At 37.3% G+C, this 25,156-nt stretch overlaps 1 protein-coding gene and 1 non-coding gene across 2 annotated transcripts; both read left to right on the forward strand.

The window, feature by feature from the left end:
* The first annotated feature begins 6,373 nt into the window (after positions 1-6,373).
* Positions 6,374-25,154, forward strand: SRPX2 (sushi repeat containing protein X-linked 2). Its single transcript, XM_049766922.1, has 9 exons — positions 6,374-6,455; positions 14,311-14,523; positions 16,443-16,619; positions 17,293-17,419; positions 17,570-17,691; positions 20,800-20,979; positions 21,543-21,676; positions 23,807-23,928; positions 24,974-25,154. The coding sequence occupies exons 1-9, from the start codon at positions 6,374-6,376 to the stop codon at positions 25,152-25,154; spliced, it is 1,338 nt and encodes a 445-aa protein (XP_049622879.1).
* LOC125999914 (U6atac minor spliceosomal RNA) lies at positions 13,850-13,973 on the forward strand. The gene has a single exon (XR_007492349.1). It is a non-coding gene; the product is annotated as a U6atac minor spliceosomal RNA (small nuclear RNA).
* Positions 25,155-25,156: the final 2 nt, after the last annotated feature.

The raw sequence follows: 25,156 nt of genomic DNA on the forward strand, positions 1-25,156 counted from the left end.
GAAATAGAAACACTCCCACAGTTTTTACAAAGTTAACATCACTCTGATACCAAAAGCAGAGAGAGATGCCACAAAAAAGAACCACAGATCAATATCTCTGATGAAAACAGAAGTAAAGATCCTCAACAAAATTCTAAAAAATAGGATACAATGGCTCAGAAAGAAGTGACCAAGTAGAATTCATTCCAGAGATGCAAGGATGGTTTAACATACACACATCAATCAATATAATACACCATATCAACAAAAGGAAAATGAAAAAACATATATCAATAGATGAAGAAAAGGCATTTTATAAAGTCCAACACCCATTCATGATGGAAATTTTCAACAATATGTGAATGGAAGGAAGTTTTCTCAATATAATCAAGAACATTTACCACAAGCCAATGGATAATATAATCAATGAGGGAAAACTAAAAGCCTTCCTCTAAAATCTGGCACAAGACAAGGCTGCCCCATATTGCCACTCCTATTCAATATAGTACTGGAAGTAATTTGATAGCAATCAAGGAAGAAAAATATAACAAATCCGTCCAGATAGGAGTAAAGAGTCACTCACTCATTGCTTGTGGATCACATGACATTATATGTAGAAAATCCTAAAAAATCTACAAAAATGTTTCTAGAAACAGTTGATTTGTATGGTAATGTTGCAGGCTACAAAATTAATTTGTAATAATTTGTGGCTTTTCTATATACAAGTAATTAAAGAGAAAAATATATTAAAAACAATCACATTCAAAATTTTTCTCAGAAAGTCAAGTATCTTAGATTCAACAAGGTGAAAGAAAACTACAAAACATTGCTTCAAGAAATAAAAAGTACACAAGGAAATGGAAATACAAACAATGGTCATGGATTCTAAAGGTTTACTGTCATTTAAATGACACTATTTCCCATAGCATTGTGCATTTTAGTGCAATCCTTATAATGATACCTATGACATTTAAAAAAATATAAATCAAGCACTCATGAAATTCATATGCCACAATAAACCTCCATAGTATCTAAAGCAATCCTTGGGGATAAGTAGATGAGAGACATCATTTTACCCAGCTTCAAACTGCACTATAAAGCAATATTCATTAAGACAGCATGTTATTGGATAAAGACAGATGCTCATATTAATGTAATAGACTTGTATATAAATTAGTCTTTGATAAAGAGGCAAGAATTATGAAGAGTAATGAAGGACAGCTTCCAATTACAAGCAGAAATGTGAATTCAGACCTCTTTTTAACACTGCAAAAAAGTCAAATAAAAATGGGTTAAATACCTTGAAATCAGACCTGCAACCATAAGGTACATAGAAGAAAAAGTTGGGAGAATACTCCAATACATTGAAGCTAAAGGTTTCTTCAAGAATGAAACATCACTGACCAGGCAAATGGAACCAAAGATAAACAAATTGGACTACATTAAACTGTACCTTAAAAGAACTAGTGACAAGTACACATTGTATTAGTGTACTTGTACACATAGTACTCTAGTACACTAGTACACATTGAATGGGAGAATCTATTCAACCAAACTCATTCTATAAGGAGTTAAAATCTTAGTTTTATAAGAAACTGGTAGAGCTTGACAAGAAAAAAATAACCTAACCCCATTCAAACATGGGAAGAAGAGATGAACAGACATTTCTTCAAAAAAGAAATACAGATGGCCAAAAGGCATATTACAAAATGCTCCACATAATTAATCAGTAGGGACATGCAAATCAAGACAACAACAAAGAAAGAGGTGGAGGATCAAAAAAAATCAAGACAACAATGAGATATTTCATACCACAGAGATTAGCACACATCACAAAGAACAGTAACAACCAGTGCTGATGCAAATACAGGGAGAAAGATACTCTCATTCACTGTGTTGGGAATGTTGACTGGTCCAGTCTTTTTGGAAACCAATACACATAATCCTTAAATAACTAGATATTGAATTTCCATATGATCCAACAATACCACTCCTAGGAACATAAACTAGAATCCAAAAACAATACTGAAAAGCTATCTGCATTCCTATGTTCAATGAACCACTATTCACAATAGCCAGGCCTGGAAACAATCTAAGTGCCTGAGAAAAAAATGAATAGATAAAGAAACATTGGTACATCTACACAGTGGAATACTACACAGCTGTTAGGAAAAACAGAGTCATTAAATATGCTTATGTATGGATGGGTAGAAAGAGTGTTATGCTGAGGAAAATGAGTCAGAGGGAGGATAGACATAGAATGATCACTTTGTGCAATATATAAAAAGATAATATGGTAATATTATGCAAATTCAATAGTGACCATGGCTAGGAGAACCAGTCCATGGTAAGAAACTTGCCACAAAGAGAGGGGGAGGACAGTCAGGGTAGAAAAGGGACCACTATGACAATGACAGTTGGAATTGATCACAGTGGACAAGAACTGGGTGTTGAAAGGAAATAAAGGGATATGCATTATACCCCTTCAGTAACAATATTGCAAATCAGAGTTTCTAAAAGAAAAAAGTAAACAGAGAGATGAAAAATATCCAGCACAGAGGCAGGAACGTGGAAAGAAGTGGAAGAAGGCATGAAGGAGAATGGGGACACTGATGGCAGGACATATGCACTTTTAAAACGTGCTGTACATTGTATGACTGAAACTCAATCATAAGCATCTTTGTAATTTTGGAAAAAACAACTGTATTATGAACATCCTTGTAAACTATGCTTTTTATAATTCTAAAAGAATATTTTTGTTGAACATCTGATTCCTCTATTTTATGGAAGCAAGATTTTTTGCCAACTTTGTTCACTGATGTTTCATGAGTACCAAAAACAGGATGGCATACAATGATGCTCTGTAATTTTTTGAGTTAATTATGGTATAAGATATTAGAAATTTTTGCTTTTCTCATTCATCACTGTCTACCATTCTTAATATATTAGATATTTAATTAATTTTTGAATGAAAATAGCTAATATCTTAACTTACTTTTTCTATTATTATTGGGTTTCTTTGCCCAGGCCATATCTGGCAGTGATGCTGCCAGAGACTCCTGCCAGAGACTCCTGCCTCTGTGCTCAAGAATGTTCCTGGAGATAGTCAGGGATTTATAAGCAGTGAGTGCTAGGGATGGAATTATACCTGCTATACTTTCCATCCAGGCTCTGTGTGTGTATGCATATATATACCACTCTATTGGTACTTTATGGTCATTTGGTGATATGGTGCTGGGACTTGAAAAAACTCACACATGCTAGGCATGTACTCTTCTGCCACTTGAGGTATCATCTTAGTTATCTTCTTTACACCATTTAAATCACATTTTTATAATTGTTAACATATGGTAGACAGCATACCATTTGAAAATGCAGCATACTCAAGATTTCTACTGAACTTTTATTATAGTAAGCACAATTCTCTTCACAGCCAAGAAGGGGTTACCAATTTGTACATACAGAGCTAATCAAATTTCTTCTACAACTGCTGCTTTTTTAAGATTGGAAATGTCAACTCTGAGCAAGAAAGAATGTAAGGAGTTGTCCTACATTGTGGTACAATAGTCTCATTATCAAATCTTACAATTAAGAAATCTTGCTTAAGAAGAGAAACATATACCTTTATCAGAGACCACTTGGAAAAAGCCTGTTGACAGCTATAAAATATCCCATGTAAATATCAGCTACATTAACTTAAACAGCCTCTACCAAAGCTTCTCTAAGTATACTATTTCTGCACTATTATTACAAGAATCCATCTGAATTCTGCAGGAAAATTGTGGTAGTGTTTTTGAGCATTCTTATCAGAAACAAATCCTCAAGAGATAATCAGTATGAGGGTTGCATAAGTATGTTATGACCCCATATTACATGGACAGCACAGTAACTTGGACATGCGGAATACTAAGAAAATTAAAGGAAATTCTTCAGAGAGTGTCAAAGCCAGAAATACTCTTCTCCTGTCTTTAAACTTTGTGAATTTTCTTTTCATTCACTCCTGAATCAGTCAAGCTGATTCATAAAAAATCATTTTTATGTACCAAATCTCTGGAGGACCTTTAAGCAGTCCCTGCTAGTAATTACTATATTCATGGGCATAAGGCCAAAGCCATTCACACTTTCTTCTCTTCTGAATAAGGCAGACTGAGTTTCTCTAATGCTTATGTTTTTTCTCCCTCATAACTCTAAAACCCTGCTCTGAGGGGAAAACAACTATATTTTTAGTAGTAATATAGCTTTAAGGAGATTTCTGGCAGTTATGGACATCTGGGCAGTGCTAACCAAACTTCAGAGGCTGGAACAGACCAAGAGTCATTCATCTAGGAAAGTTAAAGTCTATCCAACTGATGAGAGGAATGGAAAGGAAGGAGAAAGAAAGACCAAAAGAGACAAAGAGAGCACAGAAATGCCTAAAACAGGTAAGATCTGTCACTTAATTTATTCACTCTCTACTATATCTCATTGCACTACCATTAAGGCTGTGTGAATGGAGTCTTAGATTTTAGGCAATATGTAGACGAATGGGGTGGAATGAAGATGTTATTTTACAAAACTGAATCATATGTTGTTTTCCATATGACCCCGACCTGACTGTAGGCACAGGTTCCCACTACCATGCTGGTCTGCAGTAGAGGAGTGGTTAACTCTACTGTGTGAGATTGAGGAGGAGGTGGGCAGGGACGATAGCTCCCTCCAACTCAGAGCATTAAGTATAAAAAGTAAAGCCCTGGCTCTAAAACCAAATGTACTGAGACTAGATATGAACGGGGATCTGTGAGGTGTTTTTTTTTTTTAGCTAGCTGTTCATTTTTCTGGCTCTCTTCAATCTCTTTTTCATTCTTCTTTCTACATATTTCATTTCTTTTTTCTACTTATTTCTCTTTGCTGCATGTCTTAGAGATCTCTTCTTTTAACCTTCCTTCCCATGTCTCACTCTTAACTTGACTTCCTGGACTTGCTATCATGTTTTTTCTATCCTGCTTCCTTGCAACTCTTTAGACAAAATCTGAAGCCAAATAGTTATAAATTGGAAAATGATTTTTTGCCACTCTTACAGTCTCATAGTTTTAGGGATGTTGGTTAGAATATGCCATCATTTTTTCTCCATTTTGGGGACTGATGCCTACCCCAAGTATGCATTTAATTGAAAGCATGTGGGTGGATGGGTGTCTGTTGAAAGGTCCAAGTTATATGAATGGGAAGAAAGTTTGACCACTATAAATTATTTGCTTGCTCCAGAATCACAAAATTCTCATCCCAATGAAGTGACGACATGATAAAAATTTAGGTCATTTGGTTTTAGCAATTTCTCTTTATTTACATCAGTGAATTCTTTCCAATCTTCCTGACTTCCTGCTGGATCAGCAGGGTAAAACTAGATTAGGCTGAACTTTAAAGTCAGAATTCACCACCATCCCAAGTTTCTAAATTCAAAGTTAAGAACAACACCAGGGTATAGTTACTGCCTGAGAGACTAGAAAGAAGAAATTCAGTTCTGCTTAAATCAAAGTTGGCATCTAATATATGTTAATGGTTTATATAGTGTCCAGCAATAACATATTTTCTAATGTAGATGTTGTTATTAATCCCATTTTGTAGATGATGAAACTGAGGCTCAAGAAATAAAGGGATTTGTCCAAAATCTCCTAGCTAAATTAAGGGTAGAACTGTATACACATCTTGATTTGCATAACCACAGAATTCTTGCTTTTTTGCCTACCCACACTTATAATTTTTTAGATTAGGGATTGGGAAATATTCAATAAAATGAATAAAATCACCAACTGATTTTAATCAGTTTATTTCATCATGTTTGAATTTAAATAAAACTGAATCAAATTTTGATCAATCACTGGATTCTCTTGTAGTTACAGAGAAATTTATTTATGTGTTTTCCTTAATATCCCTCTCTGTAACTCAAACCATCGATTGTTTGCATTTGACTTCATCAGGGTCAATTGGAACATTTTTCTTTTGGTTGGCAACCACATCCAGTGGTTTTCAAAAGTAGCTTCTAGCAGTAATAGAGGGCCCATGAGGTGCTGTAGATTTATCCTGGGCTCTTGCATGCAAAGCATGCATTACAACTCCTTGAGCTATTTCTCTGTACCTCAATTTATTGCTTTATGATATCCATATTCCAGAAGAAAAAGTGACCATCAAAAAATAGTTTTGCTACTGGATAAATTAGGAGATAATTATGAGTTGGGTTATATAATAAGAGCTCATTAATTGAAAAATATTTTTCCTTGCAGATCCTGTACTTCTACTTCCCCTCACTCTGCAAAGTTCATTGATGGCTTGTTTTTGAAAGTTATTTTCTTTGCCCTGATACTTCTGGCCACTTATTTCTACTTTTGTCTCAATTTTACCCCACAACCACCTTTCAAAAATGAACAGTCAACTAATTCAAAGAGGAGCTCTAGCTCTGCTGTTCTTCCTCGTTTCACTAGTGGCACCAGCAGAGTATGAAGGTAAGTGCTAGGAACTTCTGTTAGAATGTTTTTCTGTCTATCCTTCAAAAACATTTAGAGCAAGTCATAGAGGAGACAAAATCTTGACTACAATAAGGAATACTTCAATTAGATACTAAAAAGAACTTTTCTTATCAATAAAATTGGTTAAAAAATGTAATAGGCAGGGCTGATAGTACAGCAGGTAGGTCACTTGCCTTGCTTAGCTGACCTAAGTTTGATCCCCATCATTCCATATGGTCCCCCAAGGCTTCCAAGATTGATTCCTGAGTGCAAAGCCAGGAATAGTTCCTGAGCACTCGAGTGTGGCCTCAAAAGAAAAATAAGCAAAAAATTATAACAGGCAGGACTGGAATGGATAGTGTACTTGCTTTGCATGCAGTTAATACTAGTTTGATCCCTGGCACCACATACAGTTTCCATAGCTATTCCAGAAGTGATCTTTGAGAGAAAAGCCAGGGTTTGGTCCAGAAACAAACTAAGTTGTCATAGGCAACAAAAGGATTTGGCACAAATAAAAGATTCTGGATAGATAAAAATATTAGCACCTAAAATGAGAAGACTGGAGAACATGATATTTGATTATAGTTTTTATTTTACATACTTCTTATTTTCTGAAAACCATTTATAATACTAATTGTTCTATGAGTTCAAAATTAAAGTCCTTGTCAAGACCACAAAAATGCAGAACTTGGGCCACATCCCACATTTAGGAAAATAAGGAAATGAGGTCATCATTTTAAGGAAAGAAAAACTTTCAAAGTATGAATCATTCTTTCCCCCTACTTTTCCCCAAGATATTACTTATAGGATAATATTTCATACCCTATTTCTGAAAAAAGTTAATGTCAATACAAAAATACAGATCATGTTCTCTTAAACAGTGTCTTATTGTTTCCTACTTTAGAACAGATAGATATTTCTGGGGCCATAGTAATAGCACATATGTAGTGCCTTTGTCTTACATGTGGCCAACCAGGGACAAACCCAGATTCGATTCCCGGCATCCCATATGGTCCCCTGAGCCTGCCAGGAGCAATTTTTGAGCAAAGAGCCAGGAGTATCCCCTGACCACCACTGGGTTTGTGGCTGAAAAACAAACACAAAGAAAATGGATATTTTTATTTTCTAAATTTTCATCCTTTGCCCTTGTAGATACAGGAAGTCAAAGAAAATAGTTTCTCTGAGTAGAAAGAGAAAAGAGGAATAATTCAGGAAGGACAATGAGAAGGCAAACAGAAGCTTTTGATGGATTCCAGATGGCATTTCAATAGCTAAACATATTCTGTGGCCTGTACCATCTGCTCTCATGGAGACTGGGGTGGGGAGAGTAGAAGAAGGAGACAAGCCCAACTAGTAGAAGTATGAAGACATCCAGATGAGTAAATAACAAGCTACATCCATCACAGCCACAGTCATTGAAACTAAAGTTTTCCATTTGCCCTTAGATTCTTGTGGAGGCCCTTTGGCAGTAGTTCTGTTTGTCTGGAACTGCCGTCTGAAGCTTCCAAACAAATATTGAATCTATTCCTCCTTGGCTTAATGTGACTTTCTAGGGGGTGACACACATGGGCAGATACTGAAATGAAGAAATTCAAATCACTTCCTTGGCAGATTATACATTTTGATATTAAACGAGCCCAAAGTATCCAGAAAATGCTATGTATAGTGGTCCTTCCCAACTTGTCTAGCTTCAGTTAAAATATGTAAGTGTAGGGTCCAGAGAGATAGCATGGAGGTAGGGCATTTGCCTTGCATGCAGAAGGATGGTGGTTCAAATCCCGGCATCTCATATGGTCCCCCCAACCGGCCGGGAGCAATTTCTGAGTGTAGAGCCAGGAGTAACTCCTGAGTGCTGCAGGGTGTGACCCAAAAACCAAAATAAATAAATAAATAAATAAAAATAAAAATATGTAAGCCTAAACTCTGGCCAAAATTGACAGGACCAGGTAGTGAGATTAACTGACTTAAACCACAATTTAAACAACTATAAGAACTTCATAGAATTCAAAAGTCTTTTTTCCGCTAGATGGAAATAAAAGTTGTAAAATGGTGAGAGAGTATAGGATTTTAAAATCTTAGATTCACTTGAGACTTCCAAAGACATATTTTGAAAAGGTGGAACTATACATTTTGACAAGAATAACCAGAATTACCGCTTCTGAGCACCCCAAGCAAGAGATGTCTGACAGCCCTGAAAACTGAATCATCTTACACATTCCTTTTCTTAGGAATTTTCAAGATTGGAGAATTTGGTACTTAACCTTTAATTTCCCCCTACATTTCTAATGCAGGTATCAAAACATACTATGTTCATCAGTTAATTGATTCAGTCAATAAATATTTATTGACTAATCTCTAAACATTTAGCACGTTTTTTTTTGTTTTTGGGGGGCCACACTTTGATGTGGTTGGGGTTTATTCCCAGTTATGTGCTCAAGCATCACTACAGACAGTTCTTAAGGGACCATCTAAGATGGTCTTATAGGGCCCAAATCATGTGCAAGACAAACACCCTAGTGGCTTTACTATCCCCCATCACAAATTTTTTTGTTTACGGTTAACCCTTGTCTTAAATGGGAACAGAGCAAAGATAGCAGACACGTGTAAATAGAAAAAATGATCCAAGAATAATCAGTAGGAACTTGGAACTTAAGATTATTAATAAAGCAAAGTTGGTTTAAAAAAGTGTACATCAATGGATAAGGATTAATAGTGGGCAGGGAGATTGGCTTACCTACAGTTGACCCATATTTGATCTATGTTAATCCCATAAAGTCCCTTGAGTTCAACATGCCTGATCCTAGAGTACAGGGTCAGGAGTAATCACTGAGCACTGCCAATTGTGAGCCCCCTCCCAAAGTATATATATCAGGAAATTAGAATATACTTGTCATCATGAACAAGCATTATTAGTATTCAATCATCATTTGCATTTTATTTGTATCTTTGTGGAGCTCAGGGCTCAGGGGTCTCACTGTGCTTTGGATATTGAAGAAATTCAGTAATAGACTTCACACTAATTAAAGGAATTGAGGAATGCTGACTAAACTTCTCTGCCCCTTTCAAGCCCAAGAGGATCAAGCTGATAGAATAGTCTAGAAAGGGCTTTCATCTTTTATATTTCATTTCAGTATCCTAGTATTTGGAAAGTATTTCCAAAGATAAAGAGAGAAAATAGAGGTGGGTTTTCTGTTCTAGTGCCATTCTGTGGGGGGAATTCTGTGGGATCTGAGCTTGCATTTTTCACAAAAAACCTAAGAGTCATGGGAAAAAATGCTTCTTGGATCTTTCTGAACCAGCCAAGCTCCTTTTTTCTTTCCCTGCCACCTTTATTAGACAGAGTTTAACATAAATCACCTGAGGATCAGGATTACTGTAATTAAGATTAATTGTCCTAATTAACCTAGAAAAGATGAAAGCAAAAAGCAAAGTAAAAGGTGAAAGACAAAAGTTAAGTACTTTTACATGTATGACAATGGGTGATGAGATAGTCCTACTTACAATACATATGGCAGACTTGAGTTGATCTCCATTTGGTTGATCAGGTTGATCAGGTTGATCTCTGAGCAAAGACCAGGAGTAAGTGCCACTTTATGTGACTCAGAAACAACAATTAAAAGAAAAAGTAATAATAAAGAAAGATATGAGGGGAGAGATAAAGAGAGAAAGTATGTGTTCAAAAGAGAATGTGGGCTTCTCCAGAGTGGAAAAAGCTAGCTAAAGACAATAGAGACAAGGAAGTTAGATATATGTTCAAGGGAGAACATGGGTTGAAGAACAAGTGTGCTATATATATATATATATAGTTAAAATGTCAGTTAACTTAAATTAATTGCAGACTGATTATTTAGTGATATGGAAATACATCTAAAATAAACCACTAAGTTAAAAAAATTATACAATCTTCAAAAGGAAGCTTACCATAAGGAATGTGTGGGGAAGAGAACATGGAACAATTGTGGATGGAAACTGACACAAGGGTAAAGGGTGTGGTAATGGAATATTTCATGATTGAAACTCTACTAATAACACCTTATAAACTACAGTGCCTAAAATAAATTTTAAATTAAAAAGAAAATTAAAAACCATTAGTGGGAACACAGTGCATAATGTACTCCTTAATGTGTTGAAAAGGAAGGAAAATATAAATATGTACTGATATTTATTTTATATACATAAAATATGTATAAGGATGTGTCTGAGTTGTAGAGGACCTCACACATGAAATTTGAGGTACTAGTGTTTAGTTAGAACTGCATACATGATCTCTCCACACCCAAGCACCACTAGGAGCATCCCCTGAGAACCAGGTCAAGAATATCCCTTATGTAGTGATTAATGTGGTCTCAAACAAACAATGGTTCTTTATGGGAACACTACGAGTTCTATGGAAACAGGGTAGGGAAACTTTTTGCTGTATAACATTTTGGACTTGAATTATGTGCTTATATTAACTACTTATGTAATTGTATTCCAAATGTTAATGTAAATTAACATGCTACAATTGCAGATATTGTAGTTAGCATAAAGATAATGTTTAGAATCATTTTGGGACTTCACGAAGTTCAAATACCACTTCTGCCCCTGATTTCTAAGAGCCTGGCAGGCTCTGGGAACCATATGGGAGGCAGAGATTCGATCCTGACACAGGTTGACTTCGTCAAGGCAAATGTCCTACCCCTTTTTTAATTGCTCAGAGGTCTGTGTTCAACTATTCTAGATCACTGTCAGTTTTACCAACCTATAATTCCTAAAGCTTACCTTCTTCCTTTTAGGGAATCAAATGTACAACATGGTGACCTCAGCAAATAATACTGTTACATGGCAATGGAGATCACTCAGAGGATATAAATTCAGACTCCAAAACCAGCTCTGGAAATCATAAGCATATTACTGCTCAAATGAGAGTTTTCTTACTTAAATCTGTCTTTATTCTACACCTGCACTCAAGCAGAGGTTCTGACCTTTCTTTTTTAATGTAGGTCTTGATATGCTTTTGTAAAAGCTTCCTTATTTGGATTAGTTTTTAGGAACAAAATGAGCTCATTTGGGACTTGCCTTCCCAACTCAAGCAGACAAGTCTGTGTTATCTTGGGCAGGTGGCCCTCCACCTGATTATGTTTCCTTTAAAATCTAAACCCACAAGAGTCATTGTCTTTTTGTATGTCTTTTGGAGGTGGGTATGGGTCACAACCAGTAAGTAATGTTCAGGAATTACTTCTGGCTTTGTGATAAGCGATTAATCCTGGCAATGCTCAGGGGACCATATGCAATGCTGGGATAGAACTGGGGGTAGCGGCATGCAAGGCAAAGGCCCCTATATTATCTCTCCAGAAAAATTAATATTTTTTATGCATAGTTAAGATTTAATAATCCCATAACCTTCTGTGCTCAGCCATGAACTGGGATTGGACTTTCATTTTACAAGTCTTTGACATGGTAGTAATATTCAGAGACAATAGAGATAAGGGCCAGAAGGACCAGTCCATGGTAGGAAGCTTGCCACAAAGAGCAGTGAGTACAGTTAGGGTAGAGAAGGGCCCACTATAACAATGGTAGTCGGATCTGACCACTCTGGACAAGAACGAGGTGCTGAAAGGGGATAAAGTAATATGCATGGCATCTCTTTATTAATAATAGTGCTAAAAACAGTGTCAAAGAAAGAGAGTGAGGGGGGCCATAGAGATAGCACAATAGTAGAGCGTTTGCCTTGCATGTAGCCAATTCAGGACAGATGGAATCCCAGCATCCCCTATGGTCCCCGGTGCCTGCCAGGAGCGATTTATGAATACAGAACCAGGAGTAACCCCTGAGCACTGGTGGGTGTGACCCAAAAAAACAATACAAAACAAAAAAGAAGAGAGAGAGAGAGAAAGAGACAGAGACAGAGACAGGAGAGAGAGGGGGGGGAGAGAGAGAGAGAGAGAGAGAGAGGGAGGGAGGGAGAGAGAGAGAGAGAGGGAGAGAGAGAGAGAGGAGTAAAATGCCTGCCCCAGAGGCAGATGGGTGGAAGGGAAACTGGAGACAGTGGTGGTGAGAAATATGCACTGGGGAAGGGTGGTGTACATTCCATGACTGAAACTCATTCATGAACAATTTTGTAACCACAATGCTTATGAAAAAAAAGGAATTTCCCCAGAAGTTCCTCATTGGGAATATCTCTAATCTTTACCTCTGATATCTGGTAACTACTGACCTGCCCCTATATTTTTACCTTATCTAGAATGTCATATAAATGAAATCCTACAACTATATAGTACTTTGTGCTTGATTCTTTTCTCTTTACAAATGTGTTAACACTTCATTTCTCTATATGGCTTAAACTCTATCAGTTTAATTATTTTCCCATAGAAGGACATTGAATGATCCCAGCCTTGGACAATTAAGAATCTAGACCATTTAAAAGTTTGTATAAAGGAATTTATATGACCACATGTTTTTGTTTCACTTCCCTAAATATTTAAAATAGGACTGAAGTTTCATCCCAAGTTTACATATACTTTTAGAAGAAAATATCAAAATATTTTCCAAAATGCTTATATTATTTAGTATTTCTCACAATAGTATTTCTTGTAAGAGTTATAATGCCTTTTATTTCCTAACAATCTACATTGCAGATTGTGTTTTATTAACTTTAAGACACTTTGTTGAGCATCATACTCTTATTTTAATGTTACTTTTTTGTTTGTTTTTTTGGGCCACACCCAGTGACGCTCAGGGGTTACTCCTGGCTGGGCATTCAGAATTTGTTCCTTGCTTGGGGATGTCAGGAGATCGAATGGCGGTCCATCCTAGGTCAGCTGCTTGCAAGGCAAATGAACTACTGCTGCGCCACTGCTCTGGCCTCTTTAATATTTTATTTGGGGGTATAGGACACACCTGTTTTTGATTGGGGCTTACTCCTAGCTCTACACTCAAGAATCACTTTTGGTGGGCTTAGCAGACTATGTGAGGTACCAAGGATTGAACCAGGTTGGCTGCATTCAAGGAAAGCAACCTGCCCACTGTACTATCACTCCAGCCCCTTAATGTCAGTTTTCTTATAACTAATAATAATCTTTTCTTGTGCTTTATTCATAATAAGTATATCTTAAATGAAATATCTTCCCATCACTTTTGCCCATGTTCTAATTGGAAATTTTTGCTTTTCTGTTGAGTTTCAGAGTTTTTTATCTTAGATATTAATTATTGATTAAATATATGGTTTCCAAATGCTTTTTCTAACCTGTAGTTTAACTTTTTGTTTATGTATACAGCCTCTCAAGAAACAAAAGTTTAATTTTGATAAGGTAAAATTTATTGATTTTATGCTGTAATGAATTGTTTTAGGTATGTATAATGTCTCATACTTTTTTCAAACCTCAAAATCCAAAGGATTTTTAACATTTTCTGTGTTGTAATGAAAGGAGAGAAGGTTAGCACTCCCCTTGACAAGGATAGAAGAGGCTTTGGCCTGCAACACGCATACAGTTAAGGCCCTGCCACCTACTTTGTGGCATCTAACCAAAGAATTTTAACTTTTTCCTAGAACGTTTTATAACTGTACTTTTTACATTTAAATGGGCACAATCTAATTTTGTATAAAAATGAGAATTAACTCTCTCTTCCTCTCTTCTACATTCTCTTCTCCTTTCACTCCTCCCTACCTCCCTCCTTCTCTCTTTTAGGACTAGGGTTGTTTTAGCGTCATTTGCTCAAAAGAAAGTCTTTTCTATGCTGAATAGTTTTTGCACCATTCTTAAAAATCACTTTGGCATACTTGAATAGATCTATTTGGGGGCTCTTTATTCTGTTCCATTCATGTGTCTATCTTTTCACTAATGTTGTACTGTCTTGATTACTGTGCTTCTAGCTTACACTTCTATTGCTACAGCCCCCCGATGGTGTTCTTCATTAAATATCCAGGATGGAGAAGTCACATGCTACTCACCAAGGGGAAGAAATTATTACAGCAGCCTGGGCACTCGTTGTGAGCTCTCCTGTGACCAAGGTTATCGGTTAATTGGAAGGAAATTTGTGCAATGCCTGCCAAGCCGCCGTTGGTCTGGAACTGCCTACTGTCGGCGTAAGTGTGTGCATATATGATATGCATTTGACAAAGGTCAGACAGCTGGTCACTAAAGGTATATGCCTGGTGGTGAACTACTCCCCTATTCCCACAGGCCCCCTAAACAGAATATTCTCCTAAAGAAACTTTCTAGCTATATTTTTTCTCCCTGTAGTTATTGCCCCAGGGAATGTCAATAATTTCAATAATAATTTCAATAATAATCAGCCCTTCTGGCTCAATGTTTCAGGAATGCATTTTTAGAGGCTAAGACTTGAGCTTGAGGCCTATGGACATGGATCTGCTTCTGGACCTATCAAGTCTGTGGGTTCTTAGATATTTTCCCATTTGTGGTATATAGCAGCATGTCCTAGCTTATGACCTTAGAAAGCCTTAGCAGTGAAGTTATAACTGCTATTTTTCATTTCCTTTTAAAAGCCAAATACAATTATTAAGATTATAATGGGTGATCCTAATATATACAAATTCTAAATCACAGATGACCTCCTTTAGTATCTGAGCTTTGTCTTTTTGCCCATCACTGCTGAATGCTATTTGTCAAACACCTGTGTGTAGGGCCCTATGTTAATCACTTTGGGAGATTTTTCAATGCCTAAGTCATCCCCAGATTTAATGAAAGTTAATGGGACAGAAGCACAAATGTGAGAACTTAAATACATAGTGCTACATATTCAAAGGTAAATGATGTAGTCAAAGAAGAAAGATGCTGTGGAAAACAGAAATCTGATAGAAAGGAAGCCACCACACCTTTTAAGTGTCTATAATTAATTTGATCTTTAAGAGACACTATTATTTTCTAAATGAATTTGAGTTGGCATCACAAAGTTAAAGCAATATGTGATAAATTTAAAGTGAACAGAAATTAAGAAAATAGAGACAAAGTTCCCAGGGCCCGGTTGAATTAATTACTATCACTGCACACTGAAAAGTGACTTTATCTTTCCTCATGAGAGACCAAAAGGTGAATAGTTTATCATTGTCACTGTCAGGTAATATTAAGAAAATAAATTTATTTGAAAAGACAAGCCTTTTTCTTGGCCCTGATTTCCAGGATTTTATTTTTGTATAAATATTTACATAAAATATACCAGAAATGATAGAAAGCCATCAATGTGGCTTGATCAAGAAGCAAAATGAATGCAATTCATATAGAAATTTTGGTCAAAGCTCCAATAACTAACCAATGCAATGAAATTTAAACAACATAAAGGAATGTATGACCCATCTATTTCTCTCAAATAGCAAGTATCTCAGTAGAGACTTTGGAACTCCCATAATCACAGTCTATTTGCAGTAGTAGTGTCTACTGGGTCCTATGTAGTAGCTAAAGCACTTTAATTTTTCTTGAAGCAAATGCAATAAAGCTGGCCATCTATTTCTACTATTAGGCTGAAAAGTGCCTGTGAAAACAGCAAAATTATACTTTTTAAAAAGGAGTTTTGAATTTCTTTAAGGACTTCTTGCATTTGAGGAATAAAAGAAACACTAACTCTGTAAGACTAAATGAGTGCAGTGAGTTAAATGCACTGAGTGTTTCTTTCAATCTGCACAACAGTCCTATGAAGGGTCCGCATTTTACTAATGATAATACTGAGACTCAGAGAGGCAACGTAAATTGAGCAAATAACATAGCTTGTTAGTAAGAGGCAAAATTGGGGGTACCAATTCCTGTATAATTACAAAGTCCGTGTACTTGCTGATGCTGGAATGATAAAATAGTGGTTAGGGTGCTTGCTTTGCATGCAGGAGACCCTGGTGAGATCATTGGAACACCATGCACCTGATTCTCCAAACACTGCCAGAGTGATCCCTGAGTGCAGAGCTCTTTTAGATAGAGTTTTCAAGATGCTAGGTGCCCAAGCATATCTCCACATAATCTCACAAGTTTCTGAGCCTGCCAATTGTTTTTATTTTAGAGGTGCGATGCCATGCACTGCAGTTAATTACTAGTGGCACCTACAGCTGCACAAATGGTGTGCTTCTCAACTCCCAGTGTGACTATACCTGCTTGAGGGGCTATCACCTCGAAGGTGACCACAGTAGAATCTGCATGGAAGATGGAAAGTGGAGTGGAGGTGAACCTGTATGTGTAGGTAAGTGCTGATTGCTACCATTGTCTTGCTGCAGAGACCCTGCAATTATAAACGATATAAATTCTTTTGGGGGGGGTTGGGCCACACCTGGCTGTGTTCAGGCGTTACTCCTGGCTCTCCGTCTCAGAAATCGCTCCTGGCAGGTTCGGGAGACCATATGGGATGCTGGGAAATGAACCTGGGTTCCTTCCGGGTTGGCCATGTGAAAGGCAAACTCCCTACCGCTGTACTATCTCTCTGGCCCAGAGGATATAAATTCTAATCTAAGAATGCATCGCTGCTCACTGTGGGAGTAATACACTAGATGCATGCTTAACATGCATAACAAAGTAATAGCATACCCTGGAGCTCAAGTTCCTTCTCCAGTTTCCTTCCTTTTCCAACTTGAACTGAGAATGCATCGTTTTTAAGCCTACACAATGTTGTGGTATTTTATTTATGATTCACTATAGGAAAGCCATAGTCAATTTACATTTGATTTTCCTTGGAGGTCCACATCCAGTGGTACTTGGAGAGTTACTCCTGGCACGATGTTCCAAGATTGCCCCCGGTGTGATCCGGGGAACATGGGATGCTAGGAACTAAACTCAGGCCTCCAGCAAAAAAAAAAAGCATGCACTCTGGCCTATTGAGCCATCTCCCCAACCCAGACATGAAATTTTTACTTTGACAGACATAGATCCTCCCAAAATCCAATGTCCCCACTCACGTGAGAAGATGGCAGAGCCAGAGAAACTGACTGCTCAAGTATACTGGAACCCACCATTGGTGAAGGATTCTGCTGATGGCACTATCACCAGGTGAGCTCAAGCAATGGGTACCTCTTAGGTCTCCTTGCAGCTTCTAGGCTCTCAGTAAACTACAGGCTTTGAAGCTACAGTGATTATATTTGAGACTTTAATTCTAAGGGTATCTTTTCTCAGTGGGTCTTATTTCCCTGTCTCATGCAGAGTAAGACTTCAGGGCCCTGAGCCTGGCTCTCACTTTCCTGAAGGAAAACACATCATTCGGTATACTGCCTACGATCAAGCCTACAACAAAGCCAGCTGCAAGTTCACTGTGAAAGTACAAGGTCAAAACAAAGTCTTAAACTTTCTAAAAGGGCCGATTTCCTGCTCATGACCTTCTAGATGCCCTCTGGAATTTTCTCTACTCTATGCCAGAAACAGAAACCTCATTTATGTCAGGAAAGGAGAGCAAGTTCACTGTGCTAAGTCATTCAGGAATTTTGAATGAACATACACATATTTCTGAACCTGACTTCCCAAGACTTTCTTATTTTCCTAAATCTAGATAAAATTAGCTACTACTTCTCGGTTTCTTTTCTTGGACTTACAGTTACTGACTTATTCTCAGTGTTTCATCCCAGGATGAAACTGGAGTTGTTGATCAACTGATATTTTCCTTTTTGTGTTGTATTCTTTTGATTTGCTTTACTCATAAGAATGATTCATTTTAACTAAGACAAACAAACTTCAAAAAACAACAAGGGGTGGAAGGATAATACAGAAGGCAGAGCATTTACTTTTATTGTGGCCCACTAGGGTTCAATCCCCACTCTCATCTGGTCATACAAACCTGCCAGGAGTAATTCTTGATTGCAGAGCCAGGAGTTACCCCTGAGCACTGCCAGATATGGCTTCCAAACAAAAAAAAATTAAAAAAGATGAAACTAACAATTAGTTTTGGAATAAATGATGATAGCAAAGAAAAAAGCAGTGGATGGGAGTATCTTTGGTGGTAGGTGGATTGGCACTGAAATACTATGCAGCTGTCAGGAAATGGGAAGCCATGAAATTTTCCTATACATGAATGGACATGGAAACTATTATGTTGAGTGAAGTAAGTCAGAGGGGGGGAGCTAGATTACAGAATAGTCTCACTCATCTGTGGGATTTAAGAAAAATAAAAGACATCATGTTAATGATACCCAGAGACAATAGAGATGAGGGCTGAAAGGACTAGCCCACGATATGATACCACAAAGAATAGTGAATACAGTTAGAGAAATAACTACACTAACAACTATCATGACAATTGTAGTGAGAAATAAAATGCCTGTCTCAAATATAGGTAGGGGGTGGGGGAGGAGGAAGATGGGGGGGGGCATTGGTGGTGGGAATGTTGCACTGGTGAAGGGGAGGTTCTTTTCTATAATTGAAACCCAACTACAAACATGTTTCTAATCATGATGCTTAGTATTTAATTTTAAAAAGTCAGTGTGTGGTATATCGTATACATATAAAGAGGGGTTAAGCTATACACCTAAAGTTGTGTGATATTGTGTAGTAGTTAACATTAATTTAAAAGATGGAAAAGCATAAAACAAACAAGATAAATAAGTAAAAATGCTATAGGTCGCATGAAAAATATGCTCATTGTTGAATATTATAGAGAAAAAATAAACAAAGGAGGGTAATTTATTAAACTCATTTAGAGTGGATTGCTGTTAATCTTTTATATTTTCCTTCCAATTTGTATATATACTAAAAAAATATATATATCTAAGGATATGTCATGAATTTAATCTAAGACAACACTTTTTGCTTGTGTTAAGTAAAATTACAAAGTTACTCATGATTGGTTTTCAATCATACAATGCTAATACACTGATTCCCTCACCAGTGTACTGTTCCCTCTACCAATGTTCCCATACCCCAATTTGTTTCTACCAGAGGTATATTTGAAAAATAAGTTTTTGTACTGTGTTTTATAATAGTGTTGCTGACAGGATTTCATATATAACAGTTTAATAACTTTCAGTATCACTACCTCTTCCTGGTTGAACACTTTCCTCAACCACACACTTTGCCCCCTCCCTGATCTAATTCCCAAGTCATCCCTCTGCAAGTGGTATATTTCCTACTAAATACCACTTATCATCTTGGTTTCCATTTAGACCACCCTTTTCCTCTTTTCCTAACAAGTAAGTTTTCCATGCTCTTAAATAAGAAATACACACATATTTTTAATTTTTAAACATTTAATTCAGAATTTATACATTTTTTTCATTCAGAGTTATTAAAAAGGAGTTATCTCCAAAGGCTGAGGACACACAATATACTGAAAGCACACATGTGTTCCATAGCATTTAATGGTCCCTTGATCACTACTAGAAGTGGTTCCTGACCATGGGAACAGGAATATTCCTAAATCTATTATGCACTCTCAAAAAAAATGAAGAAAGAAAACTGAATTCAGTGTTATTTAATTAAAATTTTGTGGGTTACGTTTTGAGTCCCCCATGAGAAGTGCTCCAGGTTTACTCTTCATAATCATGTCGGTACACAAGATGTCAGAGACTGAAGACTGACATGGTACCCTAAACACTATACTGTTGTTCTAGCCCCACCTCCATTTTCTTTCTTTAATAGGGCACACTCCTAGAGATGCTCCTCCCAGGGACACAGGTCTGACAGTTCAATGCTATTGCCCATATATGTGAACTTTGAAGGTCATAAGGCAACACTGACAGTGCCAGGGATTGGGATTCAGGGCCCTGAACATATTTGGTACCAATTTTTTAATGATAATATAGTAATCTACGTTAAAAATATTATAATTTGGGTCCGGAGAGATAGCATGGAGATAGGCATTTGCCTTGCATGCAGATGGACGGTGGTTCAAATCCCGGCATCCCATAAGGTCCCCCCGAGCCTGCCAGGAGTGCTTTCTGAGCATAGAGCCAGGAGTAACCTCTGAGTGGTGCTGGGTGTGACCCAAAAACCAATATATATATATTGTATATATATATAAATTATATATATGTAATATATATAATTTGCTTAATCCTTCTACTAAAGAAAATTAGTCAATATACTATTTTTACTATTAAAATCAACATTATAAAACATTTATAAAGCATCTTTGTGCAGGTGTCCAACAATTTCGAAGAAAAACATTTTAAATACATGTATGACTATATATGTATACACATATAATAGATTCAGTCTTTTGATGACAATCTCATGTTTCTATATTTTGGAATACTCTTATCTGCATTTCAGACTTTATTTCTTAAGACATGATAATTTGGCTTTATTTTGACGATTGGCAACACAGAGAAGACACTTATTGTGACCATGCTAGGTTTCGACATTTGGAAAACTCAACAATGTATCTTTTTAGCTTTTCTTTTTTTAGAAAAGATCTCATAGGTCTAACTTGAACTCTTTAACAGTGAGACGTTGTCCAAGCCTGAAACCACCAGAGCATGGTTACCTCAGCTGCACCTCAGCAGGGGACAACTATGGTGCCATTTGTGAATACCATTGTGATGGAAGTTATGAACGCCGAGGGACCCCCTCCCGAGTCTGCCAGTCCAGCCGCCAGTGGTCAGGAACACCACCCATCTGTGCTCGTGAGTTAACCAGGGAATACGGGAGAGTGGACACATCAGAGTTACTTTAGAGGATCTTCCAGCGTGTGTGCACATGGTCAAAAATCAATGTCTGTGAAGAAGAAATGGAGGTTCTGTAGTGAATTTAAGGTCCAAAGTTACCTCCACTTCCAGAGGCTATTTCTACTCTATAGAAGAGTTTAAAATATCAAAGAAAGGGAGAAATCCCCCCCCCCATAGGGTTATCTCAACATCTCAAGATGTAGTTTGAATTGAGTGCTGAGGGAATGTTGCACCGGTGATGGGGGGGTGTTCTTTACATGACTCAAACCCAACCACAATCATGTTTGTAATCAAGGTGTTTAAATAAAATATTATTTAAAAAAGGATATACTACTTTGGGGGCCAGTTAGTATAATGGATAAGTACTTTCTTTTCAAGTAGTGAAACTGAGTTTTATTCCTAGAACCCAATTTAGACCCTGAGCAAGCCAAGAATGATCCCTGAGTTCAGGAATAAGTCCTGAACACCTCCAGGTGTGTCCCCAAAACAAAAAAAGAACAAGCCATTTGCTTCTACCCTAGCTATGAAGATTAATGTCAATGTCAACTCAGCTGCTGGCCTTCTGGATCAATTCTACGAGAAACAGAGACTTCTTATCATCTCAGCTCCTGATTCTTCCAATAAATATTACAAAATGCAGATTTCTATGCTACAGGTGAGACCCACTTTCCTAATAGGGCTTAGCTACATTACATACCTCCTCACACAATGCCACATTCCCTTACAATTTTTCAAATCGAAGAGTTGCTTTGTGCAGCACAAACTCTCCTCTTCAAACTTTTTGTTGATAGAATTTGATGGGGTTTGTTTGTGGACAATTTTACTACATTTAAAAAAATTACTCTTTAATTTAAAAAAGTAGTTAGGCACTGGAATGTCAGAGTAAATTACAATGAATACAACGAAGTACTCTGGAGACATTTATAAAACTGGTACGATCAAATGTTTGTGAATGTTTTACCTCAAGAAATAGGGGCCAGAGAGATAGCACAGTGGTAGGGCATTTGTTTTGCATGTGGCCAACCTGGGAGGGAACCAGTTTGATTCCCAGCTTCTCCTATGGTCCTTCATCCTGCCAGGGGTGATTTCTGAGTGCAGAGCCAGGAGTAACCCCTGAGCAGCACTGGGTGTGGCCCAAAAATCAATCAATGAACCAATCAATCAATTAATAAAATTTAAAAAAAAGAAATAATACCACTAGCACTAACAAATGCTTAGATGAAAAATACCGAACATGCCTCAAGTATGTATCTGCTTTGTGCATATTTTCATAACCACCCTTATGTATATGAACTATTACTTTCCCCATTTTATAGTTAACAAAATAGGCATAAAGAAATTAATAATTTAGTCAAGACCACTAGGTAGCAAGTGGCAAGTCAGGAACTAATCTAGGTATTCTTACTCCAGTTTCTGTGCTCCTGACAATTACCCATAGTAGAAGAGAAAAAAAAATGTGACATTCAGAATAGTGAGAGGGTTGCATGGCCAATTTGCATTACTACAAGATACCTAAGTAAAGCTACTGGTAGGAGTGATAAGACTGAGAAGACAGAATAGATATGACTATTGGGAATTAAAACAAAAGAACATAAATTATTGAGAACTCAGGAAGCTCTGTCAAGATGAAGAGAGGGCAAAGGTAAGAGAAAAAAATGTTTCAGAAGTAGCTTAAAATGGAATACTGTATGTTGTCATGTTATGAGCTGATGGAGCAGAACTTAATCAAAGTAGTTTTAATAAAAGGATGGCCTTGCGTGTCCCAACCAAAAAAATCTAGTTCCTACAGCATCAATGAAGGTGGCAAAAGCACTGCCTTAGCTCAAACAGGAAGAATAGCCCAATGATAAAGGAAGGGGTGGGGCATCAAGAAATGTTCACTGCTTCTTAAACCCTTATCCTGTGTAAATAGAAAATAGGCAGCTTAGAAGCACAAAGAAAGACAAAGGTGGAGCTATAGTGTTTACTATACAATGTGACGATATCAAGAAAGGGGTGGGATAGGAGGGAGATGGAGGGCATTGGTGGTGGTAATGTTGCACTGATGAAGGGGGAGTATTCTTTTTATGACTGAAACCCAACTTCAATCATGTTCGTAATTATGGTGCTTAAATAGATTTGTTATTAGAAAATAAAAATAATATAAAATAACTCTTCAACTTCAAAAACACAAAACAAAACAAAAAGAAACTACAAAACCCAGAGTACTATTTTAGAAAAAATCATGGAGACTAGAAGATGACCCTGTCGTGCAGTTCATGGTTCAGCACTTAGGTAGGCAGCTTCAGTCCTTAGTTTATATCATGGATCAGCATCTTATTACTGCCATGCAAATTAATTTCTTCTCTAAAGAATATTTAGGATACTACTTCCCTTGATAAGGGTTTGTAAGGATATGATTATTTCTGTTAGCATTAGGTATATGTGTTTAGTAAAGAAAACCCATAGTGACAGCATAATAGCCTTCTGTTAAGATCTTATGCATAATAAAACATCAAAAACTAAGCAAGATATCTTTTATTCCTGCAATGAATCAATTACTTTTCTCCTTTCTGATATAACCCCGAATGACATCATTGGTTACACACTTCACCAGAACAAACGACACATAGTTAGGGCAAGTTCTTCAGGAATGACAACGAGGAGATTTTATTAACCACATAGTATGAGGTTGAGGGAGAAGCCCCTCCTTTTCTACACTGCCTCACCAGGTCCTAGAATGAGTCATCTTTGCAGTTTTATGATTGAGTAAGGGATCATATTCTGCATTTTTTTCTTTCTCCAGCAAGCCATCTGTGGATTGGACCTGCGGCATGTGACTATCATTGAGCTGGTGGGGCAGCCACTTCAGGAGGTTGGACGAATCCAGGAACACCAGCTATCAGTCAACATCATCAAAGAGCTCAGGTGCAGGCTGGGGTACTGCATGAAAGAGGTGGCAAGTCAAGGGTAACAAAGGATTGCCAGAGAATCAGCAAATACTATTCTTTTGGGGAGGAACATTTTCAGATGTGCCTGGTAATGCAAGATAATGCCAGAGCATCAGAATCAAGTGGGTGCTCAAATACAGATGACCAGGTCCAATATAAAACTACCTTATGACTATACTTTTCTAAGGCATTTAAGGTGACTCTGAAGAGCCACCAAGGTTCAAAAGTTAGGGCCAACTTTGACTAAGAGAAATCACTGATTCTGTTTCCTGGGGGCTTTTAGTCTTCAAGTCTCCAAAGGAGGAGCAAAAGGCATATAAAGCATTGAAATCTGAGTAATAATGATCTTTCCATATCCATTTTTTCATAACCAACTGGGGAAAGAGAAGACAAAAAGGTCAGGTGGCAGAAGTCGACTTTTCCTCTATCTGTCCATTATCACCCTTTCAATTGTTCCACACATAATCAGGGTCAATAAATTTATTGATTCCTGCTATAGAAACAATACTTGCTTCTACGGTTCAGTATTAGTAGGGACAGAAACAGTCATTCCTACTAGAAACTAGGAAACACTCAGAGGAGAAAAACTGCAGACTTGCAACTACATAGAGAAAAGTTTATCAAAATCTATGATGTCAAGCATGGTTGAGCAGGTTATGCCCAGCCCAAATCTAGGAACACCATAATAGCACATGTGACTGGAGCTCCATGGTGTTATTCTGTGCATTCTACAGAGTACTATGTGATAGTCCTGCATACAGAGCTTCTAATAGAGAACAGCTTGAAAATAGCAAAGCTGTATAACTGGGATGAGAAAGAAAATGCATGCAGAGTTAGATGCATAAAAGCAGCAAAACTAGGGTAGTCTAGGTAATGAAAAACAATGGATTTGAGATAGGTAGTGAACACATACAGAAAAATAATTGGGTGATCCTGAATTAATTCATCCAGAGTTTTGAAAAGTCAGATGGAATGGAACCTAAACAAGGTCTCACACCTCCATTTTCTGGGATCTTCTCCAGGCAAATTCATCACCTCACTCGCTCATATTTCAACATGGTACTGGTTGACAAGCAAGGAACTGACCGGGAACGTTACATGGAGCCTATTACCCCTGAGGAAATCTTCACATTTATTGACGACTACCTGCTGAGTGACCAAGAGTTGAAGCGGCGCCTAGAGCAAAGTGATTTTTGTGAGTGAAG

The sequence above is a fragment of the Suncus etruscus genome, chromosome X (genome assembly GCF_024139225.1).
Source record: "Suncus etruscus isolate mSunEtr1 chromosome X, mSunEtr1.pri.cur, whole genome shotgun sequence".
Taxonomy (NCBI): domain Eukaryota; kingdom Metazoa; phylum Chordata; class Mammalia; order Eulipotyphla; family Soricidae; genus Suncus; species Suncus etruscus.

Coding starts and splice junctions, on each gene's coding strand:
- SRPX2 (XM_049766922.1), top strand. CDS start 6,374: ATGAACAGTCAACTAATTCAAAGAGGAGCTCTAGCTCTGCTGTTCTTC. Junction 6,456..14,310: donor GGCACCAGCAGAGTATGAAG/GTAAGTGCTAGG, acceptor CTGTGCTTCTAG/CTTACACTTCTATTGCTACA. Junction 14,524..16,442: donor TGGAACTGCCTACTGTCGGC/GTAAGTGTGTGC, acceptor TTTTTATTTTAG/AGGTGCGATGCCATGCACTG.